This window comes from Podarcis vaucheri, assembly GCF_965113315.1.
Source record: "Podarcis vaucheri genome assembly, chromosome: 6".
Classification (NCBI taxonomy): Eukaryota; Metazoa; Chordata; class Lepidosauria; order Squamata; family Lacertidae; genus Podarcis; species Podarcis vaucheri.
Window position 1 is genome coordinate 75,991,513 of NC_138764.1, and position 18,871 is coordinate 76,010,383.

The window sequence follows — 18,871 nt, forward strand, 5'->3', positions numbered from 1 at the left end:
TAATTTGTACCTTTTGAAAAGGAAAAAACTGTTCTTGTGCCTCTAGGAAACAGCTGTGTAGAGATGGTGACCAGAATACACCACTGCAACAGGCGAGCCCAATTCTGGCTTTTCCCTTCTCTTGCACTCCTCACAAGGAAGGTGCTGCTGAAACCAAAACAAACTCACTGTCACAGCAGCACCTATCTTTTCATTGTCATAAGGAAACAGGTTTTTTGTGCAGTGGCGACAGTAGCTTTCTCCACACTTGGAGCCAAGGATTTTCTGTGTTTATATTCAAGTGCAAAGATGTGGTTAACTAAGTTTCAGATAAAGATTTCTGTGTGTGTGTTTATACAGAAGAAAGTTCCACTATGTTCAGTGCGGTAGTGTAGATCTGATTACATCCTTTGTATCTTTTACCAGCTTCCAAGCCTTCTTAGACTGGCTTCAAATGAAATTCTGCAGCATAGGACTTGCATTTTGATACTCACTAGTTTTTACTTTAGTTAAATGATATCCAATTCACTATTTTTTAAAAGCCAAGAGAGAATTTGAGTATTACTAAATGTCATCCTTGTTTGAAGCAAATGGGTGGGGAGTAGATTTTTTTCTTTTGCAATCGCACTTTAAAGTTGACTTTGTACTATTCCTTTTTAGAAGTTACTATTATTTGGGGGAGCGGGGGAAGAGAATAAAGATTAAGTAGTAGAATATGAGAATTTTTTGATCAAGAGTTTTCATATATTTACTTTTGTAATCTTACCCTCTCATTATTCTGCTTCAGGTAAGAGATCCAGTTTGAAATACTGGTATGAGAAGGAGTGGTTGTGCAGTGGTCACATGCATGGCTTAACATTTTTGGGAGAAAATTATTCCCACCAGAATGCTAAGAAAATAGTAGCTACACACCAACTTCTTGGCGATGTGCAAAAAGTGATAGAAGTACTGCATGGACTTCAACTGAAGATGAGCATTTTGCAGTAAGCATTGTTTTTGCAAGTTCTCATTTGAATCATACCGATAGATTTTTGAAGAAGTGTGGTTAGCATTGCAGATCTCTGTTGTGTATGGGCTAGTGTGTCCTTGCTGCTAACCCATCTTGAGAACTGGACACAGTGACCTTCCATCTCATGTGCTCCCCCCTCTTCTAGTATAGCTGCAACGGGAGAGTTCAGAAACTGTCACTTTCATCTTAAATTAACCACAGCTGGCCATGCCATCCAATCCTAGACAAACTGATCTCAACTATAGTTAGTTGAAATAAACCAACTTTAAACCATATTTTATTAAGCTGACCATAGTTTATTGACTACAGTTGACTGCACACTTGACCATGGTTAATCTTAGCAGAAGTGAAAACTTCTGATGTTCTTGGAGAAAAGGGGTAGGTCATCTGAATCGTCTGTAAAAGTTTTTAGTCTTGACTTCCACTTATTTACTTTTTTCATCAGAAGCAAAGAGCATCCTGACTTGAAGCTCTGGTGTCAGCCTTGGAAACATCTTGAAGTAGATGAAAAATCACACAGCACGCGTCTCATTCATATTGATGAAAACTGTTGCAAAGAGGAGACTTCAAGTTACAGAACTTTTAATGGAACTATTGAGAAACCTTCAACCATTCCTTCTGTAGAGGAATCATATATCACTAGTGAACACTGTTACCAAAAACCTCGAGCCTACTATCCTGCTATAGAACAGAGACTTGTTGTGGAAACCAGAAATTCAGACATTGATGATGGTGTCAATAGGATAAGAGAGAATGGAGATGATACTATAGTAGAGAGATTAGGATGGGAGCTGGATAGAGAAATACACAAATTTGAAAATGAATCGAAACATAACTACTCTAAGGTATGTTGCATTGAAGTATTTCTGAGTTTCCGCAGCTGGGAGAAGGAAAATCTTATCTCCAACACAAATAGATATGATAATCCCTGCACAGGGAAGAGCCGAGCTTATATACGGAGGATGAGGCAGCATACCTGTCCATGCAACTTGGAAATTCTGAGTAGTTGCTAATGGAAATAGAAATATACATATAATACATTGCTGGCCAACATTGCTGGCTGTATCTAATGCTGCTCCTTGCACTGACAGAAGGCTCTTTGATCAGTTGTAGAGGAAACTGGAAGGGAAGTGATTTCCCCCACATCTTAGACTGTTCCGGAGGTTCTCTTAACTCCTTAAAATAGATTTTGGACACATACAGAGGGCATCACCAGGAGGGGGAATCGGTAATATCATCTCCCTCCCTATTCCACCGGAAAAATCCTCTGCTGAATCAAAAAGCCTTCTGTCAGCACAAGGGACTCCATTTGATACAACCTGTGCAACCGAAAACCCCTCACATCGGAAAATTGTGATGAAATTTCAGAGTATAGACTATTTGTCAGGAGAGCTGTATAGAACTAATGTGCCTATCTATTATTTAGAAAGGTTACATTCTGTTCTAATTTGGGTGTCCCCCCCTTTTTTTTTAAAAAAAGAAAAGTTAACTAGCTTTCAGAGTGGAAGTATTTTCTATACAGTGGTGCCTCGCAAGACAAAATTAATCCGTTCCGCGAGTCTCTTCATCTAGCGATTTTTTCGTCTTGCGAAGCAACCCTATTAGCGGATTAGCGCTATTAGCAGTTTAGCGGCTATTAAAGGCTTAGCGGCTATTAAAGGATTAGCGGATTGACAGCTAAAAGGCTATTAGCAGCTTAGCGCCTTAGAAAAAGGGGGGAAAGCGGGGAAAAATCGGAACACTCGCAAGACATTTTCGTCTTGCGAAGCAAGCCCATAGGGAAAATCATCTTGCGAAGCAGCTCAAAAACGGAAAACCCTTTCGTCTAGCGGGTTTCCCGTCTTGCGAGGCATTCGTCTTGCGGGGCACCACTGTATAATACAACAGTATTTTTACTCTGTGATTCTCTTAGGCCTTACTTCTGTGATGACTGTATATGAACCATATATTAAGACATCTCCATAAGAGTACACAAGCTTTAATATGTGTTGTTTTAATGTTTGTGTTAATACTCCATATTATTTTCCAAACTGTACTCTGAAAAACAGCTTGTAGTCATAAAACCCGGAGATCTGCAGCATCTGACAAAGGAACTTAGTGATATACAATTGAACCTTGGTTCTCGAAGTTAATCCGTTCCAGAAGTCCGTTTGACTCCCGAAACATTCAGAAACCAAGGAGCAGCTTCCAATTGGTGCAGGCACCCTAGAAACAGTAGCTGACAGCTGCATCAGACATTTGGCTTCTGAAAAACGAAAACCGGAACACTTCTGGGTTTTCAGCATTCGGAAGCCAATTTGTTTGTCAACTAAGCCGTTCGAGAACCAAGGTTCCATTGTATCTATTTATACTTTGTCTTTTGTTCCAGAAGTAGCCCCATTTGTAGAGCCAGATTTTCCTTTAAATTACATTGACTGATTTAATGCCTATAAGCATCATTAATTTGTGTATTTTGATAGGTAAGAGAAAAAGTCACATCGGAGGAAGCTATTGAAGTAAAACTGCTGGAGAAAGACAAGGAAGGAGTTGTGAATTCCCAGCTGCAGTGGCAACTCAACCTTCTGGCCCATGTTGAGTCTCTGCAAGATGAAGTTACTCATAGGATGGATTTAATTGAAAAGGAGCTGGATGGTAATGATTTGTTCTTCCCTTTCCTACAGCCTTTGCCAGCTTACAAAGTTCTCTTTCCAGCAGCTGGTGGAGCATGAGACTCTTCCTCTCAGGGTCCTGGGTTTGAGCCCCATGTTGGGCAAAGAGATTCCTGCATCGCAGGGGTTGGACCAGATGACCCTTGCGCTTCCTTCCAACTCTATAATTCTATGTAGCGTGTAAACACATTCACATTTCTTTCAACCTCTTTCCTAATAAATCTTTGGCATAGCTGCCATGCTCAGAATTCATATTGTCATTGAGCTATCCACCACAGCCCAATATATGCCTTTCCTCTGTAGCCATTGCCACCTGAAATCCCAAGAGTGTACTTGGGAAGTTACGATTTTTTTTGCCTTAATTGTGCACCACTTTATAGTTTTGAACCCCATTTGCTATTTTCTTGCTCATTCATCTAGAATGAGGAGAGTCTTTTGGAGCCGTCACAGTCTACCTGAATTTTCACTATAATAAATCCAGATAATTTGGTTTCTGCAAATTTGCCCACTTCAGTGTTCATCCCTAATCCAGGTCTATGGATGAAGAGGTTAAATAGCACTGGTTCCGATAACACCATCACTCCATAGTGAATACCGTATTTTTCGCTCTATAACACGCAGATTTTTTCTCCTAAAAAGGAAGGGGAAATGTCTGTGCATGTTATGGAGCGAATGTGTGGTCCCTGGAGCCGAAAAATGAGGCAAAAATCAAACCGTGCTTCAGGGAGAAGGGAAGCCTGAAGAGAGGAAGTGGCAGCTTTCCTGCATTCTGCCTCAGGGTCTTACTGCCCGCCCTCTCTGTTTCGTTACTGTGTTTGCTCAAACGGAACAAAGAGCAGGGGAAGCCCCTCCCCTCCAGGCAAGTAGAGGGGAAAGCAGAGCGTCCGTCCTTCTATCCTCTCCCTGCTCCGGAGGAACAATGTTTGTGAAGGGAAGAGAGATTACAGGTTCGGCTTAAAATTCTGATTTGACTTCCTGCTTTTTGTTTTTGGAGACACACAGCATTCAAATATGCTTTCTTCCATTTAAAGAGGGAGAGAGAGAGAGAGAGAGAGCACACGCTGGCTGGCTTGTGTGGGTGGGTGGGGGGAAACTTTTGCCTTCCTTTCCTCACGTTATAGCCCTCTCCTGCATTCTTAGCCTTCTGTGTTTTTCCTTCCCTCCCCACTTAAAATGTGGTTACAAAGCATGGATCCACATGGATCCTCAGGATCTTTGCATTGGGTCACCCCAAATTCACCATCAGAGCACACAGCATGTCCATGGCTACAGCCTGCCCCCCCAAAAAAATCACGCACCCACTGTTGCCTGGGGCTGCAATGGTGCAAAAACGTGGTTACAAAGCATGGATCCTCAGGATCTTTGCATTGGGTCAGCCAAAATTCACCATCAGAGCACATAGCATGTCCATGGCTACAGCCTGTCCCCCCCAAAAAAAAAAAATCACGCACCCACTGTTGCCTGGGGCTGCAATGGTGCAAAAACATTGTTACAAAGCATGGATCCACATGGATCCTCAGGATCTTTGCATTGGGTCAGCCAAAATTCACCATCAGAGCACATAGCATGTCCATGGCTACAGCCTGTCCCCCCCCCAAAAAAAATCACGCACCCACTGTTGCCTGGGGCTGCAATGGTGCAAAAACATGGTTACAAAGCATGGATCCACATGGATCCTCAGGATCTTTGCATTGGGTCAGCCAAAATTCCCCATCAGAGCACATAGCATGTCCATGACTACAGCCTGCCCCCCCAAAAAAAAATCACGCACCCACTGTTGCCTGGGGCTGCAATGGTGCAAAAACGTGGTTACAAAGCATGGATCCACAGGCATTCTCAGGATTTTTGCATTGGGTCACCCCAAATTCACCATCAGATCACATGTCTGTGGCCACAGCATGAAGCACAAAAATGATACGTCCACTGTTTCATTCAGAATATTTTTTCCCTTGTTTTCCTCCTCTAAAAACGATGTGCGTGTTATGGTCAGGTGCGTGTTATAGAGCGAAAAATACGCTAAGTGGTGGGAGCTTATTCCTGTTCTCTGTTTTCTTTTTAGCCATTTACTAATCCATAGCACTGCCTGCCTCTTACTCTATGACTTTACTTACAAACCTTTGGGGAACCACCCTGACAAAAAGCTTTTGGCAAGTCCAAGCATATGATCCTACTGGATCACCACATCCATGTGCTTATTGGCAGAATTTCAAAATGTGATGAGGCAGAACTTTCTTCCCTTTGTAGAACCCATTCTGATTTGTTATTTTTATTTACTTCGTTTTTCTAGCAGATACCCTGGTACAAACGTTAAGCTAACTGGCCTGTGATTTCCCAGAGCCTTTTTTAAAAAATGACATTTTGTTGGCTATTTTCCAATCCTCTAGTACAAATTAGTTACCAGTGACTGATGTGTGCACATTTTTAAACATTATTCTTTTTTCTTCCAGTTTTGGAGAGCTGGTTGGATTATACTGGAGAGCTGGAGCCACCAGAACCACTAGCTAGACTCCCCCAACTCAAACATTGTATAAAACAACTCCTCACAGACTTGGGCAAAGTGCAACAAATAGCACTTTGCTGTTCCACATGATACTGGAGACTTCTACGTGATGGCTGGAGCGCATCACATGAATTGATCACTCTCTGTTAAATGGAATAGCATGCTTGTTGCATGTGATGCAGAACTGACTTCAGGGAATTGTTTAGGGACAAGGGTCACTCTTCAGACAAGTGATGGGGTTGCCCTTACCTTTTGTTCATTTGGCTTTTGCTAGGCATTTTTAACATTATGGAAAGGGATTTAGTCTTGTCTTCAGAGGCTAGGAGCAGGCTGGTAATAAGACTTTTCACTCCTTGTATCAAGTTGTTGAGTTCAACATTCACGTTCTTTGCATACATACACTGACAAAATTGTGCCACTGGAGAACAAAGTTCTAAGAGCCAAAAATTATTAGTTGACCAAGGCTGTAAATTACATTCTGCATAGTTTATTTAAATAACTAGTGCACCAGACAGTCATACTTTATTTCTAATGGTTTATGCATAACCACAGTATTTAATCAATAGAGAAGACGTTATTTTCAAGCCTAGCAAGTATGAATGTCTAATTTAATTGTAAACTGTTACAAGAGGTTTGCAGATTATGACCTGAAACTTGTCTACTATTTTGAATAGATGTAGTAGAAGGTCACAACTTGGTTGCACTTCTTTTCTTAGTAAATGATTGTTTTCCGTATTTATCATGTCATTGTAGCATGACTTAAGGTACTGGGAAACCCTTTTTTTTTTGTTGTACTTCTGTACATTCTTGAATTTCTAAATCTGGCCATGCTGTGCCTCTCATGACCTAGTGCTGATGAGACACCCTCATGGCAGGGGACAGGACGGTCGGTGAGATATAAGGTGTACTACAGATTCAGATTTGTCTGTGATGGACACGGTGTAGTTTTCTACCCTACTGTTAATAATTGCCATTCCGGTTATAGTTTGAAAAGTAGTCTTTTTCAATATTATAAACTTTCTCATTGTAGAGACTTGTAAATGTGTGGTTTTGGGAATCAGTTTATTTTATATTTGTGTAAATGGAACCTCAAGATCTATGCATGAGGTACTGTCCCCAAAGCATGGGGGCATTATGTTAAAACAGTATGTTTCAGAATCCCTTTTTGTACTTTTATTTAGTTTCCTTATTTGTATTATTTGTGAGATCAAAGTGAAAATGCTGCTTATGTTGAAGCTACATTATACAGTACCTTTTGGAAACATTGGTGTATTGTAAGTATTCGTTATGTTTTTAAAAAAGGTTTGCCTGCAGAACATATTTCCATAATTGATTTTTGTGTTGGACAACACCTGGGACAAAAGTTACTTCAAGCTGGACAAGAATGGACTATTTTTCATTGATGGTGTTCTGAATGTTGGATTTTTTATTACCTTGATATCAGTTGTTTTTGACACCACCAAAGTTTTAAAATTAAAGCACATTTGTGAGTTGAAGACCTGTTAAGTGACAAATTGATAATTATGGATATAAATCTGTAATGTTTATATGCTGCAGAATTGATTATGTAAATTTCAGTTAGCCAATGTTTGTCATAGGAGTAACAATTACTTCAGTTAACATTTTGACCAGCTAATTTTTTCAGAAAGAATTATTACACTATTCTGAGTTGAAACGAAGGCTTTTGTGCCAAGACTAATTTCAGGGAATAATTTGTCTCCAATTTATTGGCACTTATTGATATGAGTGTAACATCTGTACAGCAGATAAACTTATTTTGCTGTAATAATTTGGAATAAAGCTTATGTGACCATTAAATGACACCTGGCTGTCTCAAAGTAGCATAGTGCTTGTATTACAGGAGTGTTCACAGCAATATTTAGTTACGTAGCCAACACCAGCTTTATATCTTTCCCATTGTGAACAATGAAGGTGAGTGATTTAACAGTTGTGGTGATCTGCTGGTGTTTGAGTGGCTTGCAGTTCTTGTTGTTTTGCCATGTAAATATCCTTTACAGATGTTGAGCAAAGTGAACTCTTAAAGTGAACTTTGCTGAAATGCAGAGCTTTATAGGAGTAGTCATAAATACACAGCCAAGTTTTATTATTTAAAAATATTATTATAAATACATATATATAGTCCTCATAAATGAAGCCCATCAAGGCCATGTGTAACTACATGAGGCTGCCATCTTGCTGAAGCTGAGCAGGTCTGGGTTTGGTCAGTAGTTGCAATGGGATCCACATGATGGAAGACCAGCAGAATATAATTATTAAGTAGATAAATTAATGTGAGCGAGCATTAAAAACTGTAGAAAGAGGTCAGTACTGAAGTCCTGTCTTCCACATTCCAGAAATGCTTCCCAAGAGTAGCCTTAATTGTATATGCATCTTTCTCACTTTTCACTGATTGTGTCCTCTGACGGCAGCTCTTCAGTCATTAACAGGTAGGAAGTGACAGCTTCCCTCAGGCCCAAGCTAATTGGCGAGTCTTCTGCTAACGGATTTTCTGCCAACAAGTCTGAGCTAGACAGGAGAAAACATTGAAAGATTAAAATATGCTGTGAAGCAGAAGGATAAACATCCTTCTCTTGCAAAGACGTTCTCATTATAGCATTCTGGTAGATTGTTCCCACACAAAAGCAGGCAGACTTCCCCACTGCTTATCCCAGTCATACCACTGTCAGAAACTTGCTTTTATCTCTTGTTGCTATTAGCAAGTACAACCAAATGCTTCTCTTGCAGCAGAAGTATTTACCCACTACAGATTAAATGGTCTTATGCTTGCTGCAACCAGTGAATCATCACAGCAGCGACCGTCTGCAAAGATTGCTGTCTTCTCCTTAGAGGAAGGATGTCCAACCAGAACATGGTTTTGAAGGCTGATAGTGCAGCAACATGAATTCATACAAGCCCAGAGAAAGAGACTGCTTAGGAACTCTGTGCTGAGTTCTGTGCTAGAAGAAAAGAGGATAATAATAAAGTACCTGCTGATCTCCTCCCAGTTGAGAGCTGGCTTCTTTACTACCATTGGTTGGGAGAGATTAGATTTCTGCCACAATGTAGAGCCTTGGATGAAGCACGGTTCCTTCAAGCAGCAGCATAAGCCATCTCCAACTTCTGTTAACAAAAGGAGGAAAGCATCTCCTAATCTGGGTCTTCCATGCATAGCCACTAGGTATTCCAGACCAAGCGCATAGTAGTAAACAAAGCTAAACGGCACTGATCACCATATACTTGTTTCAACCTTGCTATTTTAAACCAGTGTGTTGGTGGCAGCACAAGGTGAGGAGCCTTTTCCAGCTCAAGCGCCACATTCCCCTGTGGGCATCCTGGAGGTTGCATGCCAGAGCAAAAGATGCAGCTCCTAGTTTTGTGCAGTAGACTGACTTGCGTGTAAAGAAGGGGGAGGTTTCTACACACACACAGGCATTCAAGGCATGGTCACAATTCAAGGATACATCCTGGCCAAGCCAAAGTACTTGGAAGGATTCAGAGCAAGCTTGTGAGTCAGATAGAAGCAATTGGAGAGCCCACCACCACCACTTTAGCATGAGCAAGGAAAAGGCATCCTGTTGCGTTCCCCAAGGCAAATAAGCAGACTGCAATTTGTGTGAGTGGCAGCACACTTGCACACCACCCAGAACTAGTTTCACCAAGCATAGGATTGAAACCCGTGTGCTGAATGAAGTTGAGCAGTGCAAAAAGTACAAAATAAGTTGGGTATCAAATTGTGATTTCTCGTGGCCAGGGAAGCTCAGCTTCCCCACTCCTTATTCTACAGAAGCAATGTGAACCTCTTTTCCATCTGCTGCCCAGCCAGGAAGTTTAGCAGAGGAATAGCAGGCAGTGTGTACAATCGCGTGTGTGAGGAGCAACCATCCAACCCGTTAAAGTCATGGATGAGTCATGGATTGCTCCAGTGGTTGAACTTCCAACTCCCATCATCTCCAGGCAGCATAGCTAATGGTCAAGGATGATGAGAGTTTGTAGGCTGTTAACATCCAGAAAATCAGAGTTTCTTGTGCATGAAATATAATTCCCAGTACAAAGTGCACAGTCAGTCAGTCTGTTATCATAGACTGGAGTCTGTTACGGTACTTCTTTTAAGGTAGTCTTATGGCAGGCTTTTCCTGCATTGATAGCTGCCGCTTATAGAGCCCTGATGATGCCTCTTAAGCACACATTTGTTTTTTTCTGACAGGAGTGCATGGCAGCTATTCTCTTCTATGACAGAAACTAAAGATGTTACACTTGGGTCAAACCTGCTGGTATGAGAGATGCCTCTTACATCAAGAGTCCATACTGGCCCTCTCATTCTCTATATCCATCTATCCCTCACTTGCTAGTGCAAGATGACCGCCTACACAGGTATAACAGATGGACTGGTCCACCTACTTACCCACTGGGCTTTAGCACAACTCTCATCTTTTTACACAAGAGGATTTGTCCAGGCCTGACTTCAGTTTTGGGGAGGACTTGGGCAGGCTGCTCTCCATGGAGCCTCCCAGTGCCCTCTGGCATTTGGGCTCACCTGCTGCAGCCTCCCTTCTTGAGGGAGCCAGTGTACCCAGCCCACTACAGCAGGGGTCGGCAACCTAAGGCCCCTGGGACACAAGTGGCCCATGGGGGTCATTTAACTGGCCCCTGAGCCACCCGCTCGGCGAGTCCCCACGTGCTGCACCAAACCAGCACGGTGTAGGGACTCGCTTTCGTAGCGCCAAAAATCGAGTCTGCGCAGACGCCAAAAATTGCGGGCACGCACGCGATCCGGCCCATGGAGGGATCTCCGCTGGAGTGAACTGGCCCAGACAAGGTAAACCTTGCCGACCCCTGCACTACAGCAGCAAGGTGGGAGACTGCCAGACTCCCTCCCCCCATACACTCGCACTCAGGCTTAGCTGGTGGCTGTGTAAAGGGCTGCTGCTGCAGTAGCAGGGCATGAGCAGGTGCAGGAGGAAGTGGCTGGCTGCTGTGAGAATACAGCCACCAGAGGGCCCAAGGTGTCAGCCCAGTATGCCAGGTGCTGACACCAGGACTGCTTTGTAACTACTGGAGGCCGCCTCAAGCAGGAACAAAACAGAATTTAATCTCTCCCTTTTATCAACCCGGAAGCAGGGAAAAACAAAATTACCAGAATAGTACTCCACCAGCTCCTGCAAACTCGAGAAGGTGAGGCGAGGGGAGATGTAAAGCCAGCCGTTTTCCATGCAGTTAATGCGATAGTGTTTCACGCAATCCCAGGAAGCATGAGTTGCGTGTCTGATAGACAAAGAGTAGCAACCTGCATGTGAGAGAGAACAGCATCAGGCCACAAAGTAGTATAAAATCATCACCTCTGAACTTTCTGAGCCACACTCTTCAGCCCACTTTGTTCCCTAGAATCCAGTGAGTCAGAAGATTTCTGAAGAGACTCAATACCTTTCTTCATTTGGCTCTCTCTGACCAGAAAATAACCTTCACTGTTGGAAGGCAGCAGCAACAGCTCCTCAGCCTTTGATCGGCTGATGCCCTCATAGAGCCACCTGGAAGAGAAGCGCACGCCACTGTTACTGCCCAGAACCCTTGTCCCATGCAGGCTAAGACTGGATCCTCCAGGGATATACACTCTTAGGCAGCTCTTGGAGGGGGCACACATACTGAACTGCCCTACTGCTGCCCAAATTACTCCCAACCAGACCATTTATATTGCTGCAGCATAAACAGGAAAGCAGAAACTCCTACCCGTGAGAGATTTTGGCAACATGGTTGCTGGGAACATAGCAGCCTTTGCCCGTGGTTACTGACTCCACTTTCCACCATTCACCATCTCTGTTAAAAGAAAAGCATATTGTAAAATTGAGAATCAAGACTTTCCAATGAGCTCTTCCTTGAAGATCTCCCCCTAGGGAAGGGGGCAGGCCATTACCGTGACAAAAATACTTATACTGTTTCCAGCAGCTTTCCTTTTTAACTAACAGGGAGAAAATCTGTTATTTGTTCATAGGTGGGGATAAATACAACATCGCACTACAAGAATGTTCAGTCGGTGTAAGGATTTCTGCTTATACAATGGAACATTCTCCCTCTCTCCTCACCCCATGCCCCCTAACTGTTCTAGGGGTTCCCCCAACCCTCTGGAGCAGATATGGGGAGGGTGTGGCTGGGGGGAGGAGTGGAGGGGAAGTCCCATCACACAAGCAGAAATCCTTGAGATGAGGGATTCCTTAGTTGGATAGTACCCAACGTTTCTCAGTTTCCTTAGCAGCCCAGATGGATCACACAAAATTTCATCATACAACAGGAGGTCTCATGTGCTGGAGATCATCTATGTGAAAATGTATTTATATACTATTTGTATTTCTGTGGTGACAAATGGTTTCTAAAAATTAAGTTTGACTGGCTGACTTGTTTCTTACATTTGCATACCACCTTTTTATCCAATGAGCTAAAGGTGGTCTACATGGTTCTCCCCTTTCCATTTTCTCCTTACAACACCTCTGTGAGATCGGCTAGGCTGAGGGACTTTGACTGGGCCAAGGTTACCCAATAAGCAGGAAATTCAACCACTGGTCTCCCAGGTCATAGTCCAATACTGTTATACCACATTGGCTCTCAATTATCTTTTATATATTTTGTGGATACTCAAGTAGAAGCCAAAGGAACTGGGCCTTAAGGACAAACAACAGAGAGCTTAGCCTTTGTCACACTTCAACAAGTCTCAGAGTTCAGGCCAGTTCCACAAGGACACCCTTCTTCCACACCTTTGTGTATGTTTCAAGATGGGTAGAGGGAATTCTGTCATTCATCATCTCAGTGCAAGTACTCACTCAGATAGCAAATTCAGCTGCTCTCCCATCCACAGTATTGGCTCTGCATGTCCAGAAGGGAAATTACACACAGCAACAGCTATAGGGGTACTCTCACCTACAAGTTAATAAATAAAGACATAGTTAACGAACGACTTACAATCTTTCCATGCCTTGAGCTTCCCTATGATGCAATCTATGTGCGACTGCCCTTGAAGAGTATCAGGAAACTTCAGGTGTCCTAGGAGCAGGGTGCACTCTTATTATAACAGCTGCACTGGCTTCTAGTTCATTTCCAGACACAATTCAAAGTGCCCTAAATTCAGGCCCTAAATAGCTTAGGCTTAGGTTATTTAGCTGGTACCGTGGCTGGTGTTAATTTTTAGAGCTCTAGTTGACTGGGTTTTATGGGTTTTTAGCCTTTCTTTGTTAACTGCCCAGAGAACATAGATGATAAGCCAAGTACAGTAGTTTCTTGGGTTACAGACGCTTCAGGTTACAGACTCCGCTAACCCAGAAATAGTATCTCTGGTTAAGAACTTTGCTTCAGGATGAGAACAGAAATCATGTGGCGGCGGCGGCAGGAGGCCCTATTAGCTAAAGTGGTACCTCAGGTTATGAACAGTTTCAGGTTAAGAACGGACCTCCAGAACGAATTAAGTTCTTAACCTGAGGTACCACTGTAATGGCAACAAATGATCTAAAAGACTTCCCATACAGAAGCTGTGCAAACCTTCAAATCAACAGAGGCAGCTTCTCTTGACATCCCATTGGTGGCTGGGGCACCACAAAAGGGCTTATTGATTGTGGGACTCCCTCCCCAGAGGTTTGTTTTGCCCCCTCTTGGCTGCCTTCCCCTGCCTGATTAGGACATTCCTGCTTCACCAGTTAGTTAGTTAGCCAGCAAAGCTGAGAAGTGTTTAAACTAGTAGTGGCAGCCAACATAGTGCCTTCCATATAGGGCTGGGACCTCCAGTTCCCATCAGTCCTAGCCAACACATCACCAATGATCAGCAGTGGTAGGAGTTGCAGTCCAAGACTATCCAGAAGGCACCATTTTTATTCTCCCAGTCCCGGATCATCCTTCCCCCACCTGGTACCTTCCACTGTGCTGATGGTCCCAAGTTAGCAGTGGTCATTCATTTCAGTGGTCATTCATTTGAGTAGGACTAACATTGGATGCAACCCTAAACTTTCTATGTCCAGGGATCGGTAGCACAGAACAACCTCCCACCTTGTGGCCTGACACCACGGCTGAGGCCAAGGGCCTGGCTGTTCTCTACGTTGGACTGCGGGCTTGGCTGAGTAGCAATCTGCTTCCTCCTGCTGGGCAAACTTCCCATCACAGTCTGCCGTCAGCTGGTAGATTTAAGTAATAGTGGTCTAAAAGCACAGTACTGAGAGAGACCTTTTAACAAGAGAGAAAACAGAGGGTCATCAGCATCAACTTCAAGGTTGCATCCAGCCTCCCATTGAGCTTCCATTCAGTTGCTCACCAATGATATAAGAGCTTTTTCTACATGCTAAAACTAAATGCTGATCTAGGTTCCCAGCTTGGAGTCCTCTGTCCTTGGCTCCACTCAAGTCACATGCTCCAAAGGACCTCTTCTATCAGCCATTATCCATCATTTGCTCTGAACTCAGTTATCTGCCAAGTGTTTGAAGTGTCCTTGCATTGCGTTAGGGAAAGAGGCAAGAAGCCATTTGCTACCTCTGTAAGATGTTACTGGCTTCATCATTGGTTTGGTTACTGGTTTGAGTCCGCTAGGGAAGTTAACATTAATAGCCCAAGGAAGAATTAGTTAACCCTGGAAAAAGACTCAAAATCAGAGGGGTCATGAGGACATAAGCTGGCCTGGCCTGTGAAAACAAGTAGGAGTTATGCCTCTGTAAAGCATTGTAGTCAGGCTAGATTAAGAAGGACTGAAGCCTTGGAGTTTTACTACTCTGCAAGACTGCAGTACCAAGAAAAATATGGATCTTTATAGTACAAGGTACACCATCCTGGTTAAAGGAAAGAAAATTGGATGTCTAGGATGCTAGCACTGCCTTCTTTTGTATCTAGGATGTCTAGGATGCTAGCACTGCCCTTGCCTTCTTTTGTATCTTTAGCCATGTGAAGTAAGTTGATGGGCAAAAGTGAGCAAAAACCATGAGAAGCAAGTTTAAGAATGAAACTACACTTGCTCAGAGTGTTGTGGTGGTGCTTTTGTAGTCCATGAAAGCTTATGCAACAATAAATTGCTTAGTCTTTATCTGAGGTATCTGATAGCTCAGTCAGTAGGGCATGACACTCGACTAGGTGACCTTTGGAATCCCTTCCAACTCTACAATTCTATGTATTTCCTTACTTTATGCATTCATTTTTTGGATAAGAGGGGCCATATTTGGGAAACTGCTGTAGGAACTCCCAACCACTTTAATCCAGACTTGAGTTGCCCAGTAGGGGGTGATTAACACTCTTCAGTGAAGACTATCCTACAGTAGAGGTGAACAGATGAAGAACCTCTGCAGTACAAAACACAGCCAAGTTAGGACATGTCACACTCATTTGAAAAGATGGAACTTATTGCCTTAGCCATAAGTTTGATGTACTCCCAAGTACTTTGCAAATCAGTTTGGACTGTACTGCTGAGAGCACATGCCTAGGATGGCAGTGTTAAGATACCATCCATTTCTAACCTGGTTACAATATGCACTGGCTAATCGTGTTTGGAAGTAATGGCTCCACTATCTTTGAAACTTATGTCTCACCCACAGTTTGAAAGCTAAACAGATTACCTATTGATAAAAGAAAGAATCTTTGAGTAGAGTTTAAGTACATACTCAGTATGACCAGGCAACAAACATCAGTTCTGGATCTCAGCCCTGGTGGCCAGTAACATAGCTATCTGCCCCAACAATTAAAAAAAGCTTTCCTAAAGTTAACCTGTACTGTATTGCCGTTTCCTGTTAGTGGACAAAGCCTCATGGTTACTCTTCACACTTCTATGGTTTCCACCGTGGTACCAGGGACATTCAAGGCTCCTCTTTCACTATTCTCCTACTTATCTTAATCCTACAATGAAGCACACTTCAGCAAAGCATTTATTCACCTACAGTGGCCTCTTTGCCCCACCAGTCTTCTACTACTATCACCATAAAATTTGTCAAACCCTTGGTTCCATTTCTCAAAAGCATCGTGGTCTCTAGCTCCATAACAGTTCCTCCTGCTCCCAGTGATGCGACTGTGAGCACCACTCACCTGTCTATCCCAGCACCAAACGGCCACAGGCTCTTCAGAAATCACAGCAAGATGGTGATGCGACAAGAAGTAAGAAGCTCTCTTGCAAAACAGGACCCTTGAGGACAGTTGGTAGGGTGGAGCCCAACCCCAGTTCCCCTGGCTGTAATCGTTTCTGGATAGGAGTCAGAACACTGGGTCGCATCTCTCAATACATAGGGATGCACCAACACAAATCCAGACCTATTCCTTTAATGAACAGTGTCCAAAGATAAACGCACCTGACCAGATTCTCTGCATTCAGTGCTCTTCAGTAGTTTGGATTTCTTGCTGCAGCGTCTTCCAAGCAACAGGCTGCCCTCTTGTTCTGTACACAAGTACACAAGTAAAATCCAAGCAGCAGAATCCTCTTGGCCCTTCTTCCCTGAAGCAGAGCTTAAGCCAACAGCCGGTGAGTTTGTGCTGCTCCTGTTGTTTGACTGCATGTTCTTGAGAAGAGCTGAATCTCGAGAACCCACAAGCTGCTCAATTTCCTTTTGACGTAAGTGGAAAAATGGTTGGTGTGACAGAAAAAAGGGGGGGAGGAAACCACACAGAAAACAGATGCTTCTACAACACTGTTTGACTTTATTTTACCACAAACTAGAGTCAGGTAATTGTAGCAGGCTAGATACTACCTGTGGACGGGTGGTCAATTATGGAGAATGGCCTTTCTTGTCCCCCAAAGGGACACCATTGTTTTAGAATCCAGACAGACAGGTACACACTGCAAGTTTCAAATCCAGAAAGTGTCTCGTGTAGTGGTGGTGGTTCAGTTTAGAGAACCAAAGGGCACAGATGTGGAGTGGCATACCTGCCCTGAAGTCTCTTTTGGTGGCCAAAGAATACTGCTTTAAGATCATTGGATGAATGAATGTTTTCAATTGCTTTTAGAATGCTTTAATATGTTTTAGAATGCTTTTGCGTTGTTTTTAAATGGTACATCTGTTTGCCTCCCTGGGCTCCTTGGGGAGGGGAGGACTGGATATAAATTCAGTAAATAATGACAGCAACAGCCCTACTTTGGTCCTTAAGCAATGCAGTTGGTTGGTTAGCTTATACAACCTTTCATGTGACAGGAGGCCTCAGTACTATTAAGTTCCTGCCTACCTGCCATTTATGAGATTGTATCTTTCACAGCAGCCTAAAATAAACTCCTATCACCACCACCATCTCCAGCTGGTGGTGAGTATAGACCTCACAACCAACCAAACGCCTCATGAAAACAAACAATGGGTGAAACAAAAGTGGAGCAAGCGGTCAGTGGAATAAGCCTATTTTCTGCTCTTTCAGGGCAATACTTGATGGTATAATAACCATTTTATCCAACTATTTTCAAGTTGTTTTCTTACCATGAGATGTAGTTCTGAAAACACCTCTGCAGTTTCCTCAGTCCCATGGAAAGTAACGTGAGTAGCGAACATCATGAACATTTTCCATGAGCACTCGTATTTCTCTGTATTTAGAGATCCCGATGAAGCACTTTGTTCCCTGATGTTCCTGTTCAACTAGTCACAGCCCCCAGATTGCTACATCAGGAAATTTAGATGTCCAATGTAGATTTCTTTTATATTAAAAAAAATTCTTCCATGGACAAGTGGAGCTTTCTGGCAGTATTAGTCATAAGTATTATGTATGCAAAGACGTCACAAAGCTACCCTCAGAATAACGTGAGGCTGCATTTGCGTGGGCAGCACCCAAAGGTCACAAGGGCACATTGAGTAGATGGAGGAATCTGGGTTGATAAGGTGTCAGACATATATTCATAACATATTCAAAACAGCCACTCAAAATCATTTTGATCAAGAAACCTGAAACCTCCACAATGCTTCTCCATATGGTATATACATCATATGTACATTAGAGGATCATTCCAGGTGTTAGACCTCTGGTACTATCAATTCTGTAATGGTGTGTGTTAAGAGACAAGCAACTCTAATTGTAAATAGCAAGCGAGTGTACCCATTTCAGCAGCAGGAATGGTTTTGTTAACTCAGTCTCGAAGAATTTACTATGCTTAAGAAGTTCCATGTTAATGCTGTCCCAAGCAGAGAGAGCCATACTCTCATGTGAGAATTACTTTTGCTCACCCTTTTGTTCAATTTGTTGCTTTTTAGTTACAGAAACCACTCTTTGGGGAAATTCTCTTGCGCAATATAAAAGATCTGGAGGTGGGGGAGAGTCAGGGATCTCTGAGAAAACCACACCCACCTGAGGACATTTCCCCCTGAAGGTCTTTGCCCACCCCCACCCCACCCCCCGGCGGCAGCATACCGGTAACTCCTAGCGCATGCTGCTTTCTGTTGTCCATGTGCAATTTTGGGGGGGGGGGAGTGGGGGTGGAGAAACCAGTGTGTTTTTCTTTTTTAAAGGACTTTCCTGCATACCTCATGGATCTCTCTACATCTTAAAGGACCCAACAGAGCCTTGTTTCTTTCACATTTCTGGTACTTGCCCAAACTTAAATACTAAAGTTTATGAATGGGGACTGTACTAGGTCAAGATGGTGTCATAGCCCTGGGCATGAGTCCAAAGGTGAGCTGGCTAAGTCTGGAGCAGCTGTACTGGTGCTGGCCTCGAGCTCACGGAGTCCAAGCAAGGAATCTTAAATAGCTGCCTCCTGCACTGTGCCAGCCCAACAATATGGGGAGTGCATCAGGTGGGAGGCCGCTGAAAGAAAGATTA

The 18,871-nt window shown here is 43.2% G+C and overlaps 2 protein-coding genes across 9 annotated transcripts in view; one reads left to right on the plus strand and one right to left on the minus strand.

The window, feature by feature from the left end:
- Positions 1–7,959, plus strand: part of PHF20 (PHD finger protein 20) — a 45,752-nt gene extending 37,793 nt beyond the window's left edge. For all 3 annotated transcript variants that reach the window (XM_082228643.1, XM_082228641.1, XM_082228642.1), the window contains exons 15-18: positions 767–962; positions 1,434–1,833; positions 3,448–3,619; positions 6,084–7,959. In XM_082228643.1, coding sequence (XP_082084769.1) covers positions 767–962; positions 1,434–1,833; positions 3,448–3,619; positions 6,084–6,226 — 911 coding nt within the window. In that variant the 3' untranslated portion in view covers positions 6,227–7,959. The remainder of the gene's footprint in view (positions 1–766; positions 963–1,433; positions 1,834–3,447; positions 3,620–6,083) is intronic.
- Positions 7,960–8,203: 244 nt separating this feature from the next.
- SLA2 (Src like adaptor 2) lies at positions 8,204–18,443 on the minus strand. 6 transcript variants are annotated; one of them, XM_082228688.1, is made up of 8 exons: positions 16,429–18,443; positions 14,159–14,307; positions 12,946–13,048; positions 11,861–11,947; positions 11,558–11,661; positions 11,271–11,420; positions 9,124–9,256; positions 8,204–8,662 (listed from the first exon to the last, which is right to left on the minus strand). In XM_082228688.1, the coding sequence occupies exons 2-8, from the start codon at positions 14,265–14,267 to the stop codon at positions 8,533–8,535; spliced, it is 816 nt and encodes a 271-aa protein (XP_082084814.1). In that variant the 5' UTR covers positions 14,268–14,307; positions 16,429–18,443; the 3' UTR covers positions 8,204–8,532. The 6 variants fall into 6 exon arrangements, with proteins under 6 accessions (XP_082084814.1, XP_082084813.1, XP_082084811.1 ...); XM_082228687.1 differs by having other exon boundaries at positions 16,169–18,443; XM_082228685.1 differs by having other exon boundaries at positions 14,159–14,976; positions 15,010–18,443.
- Between the last annotated feature and the right edge of the window lie 428 nt (positions 18,444–18,871).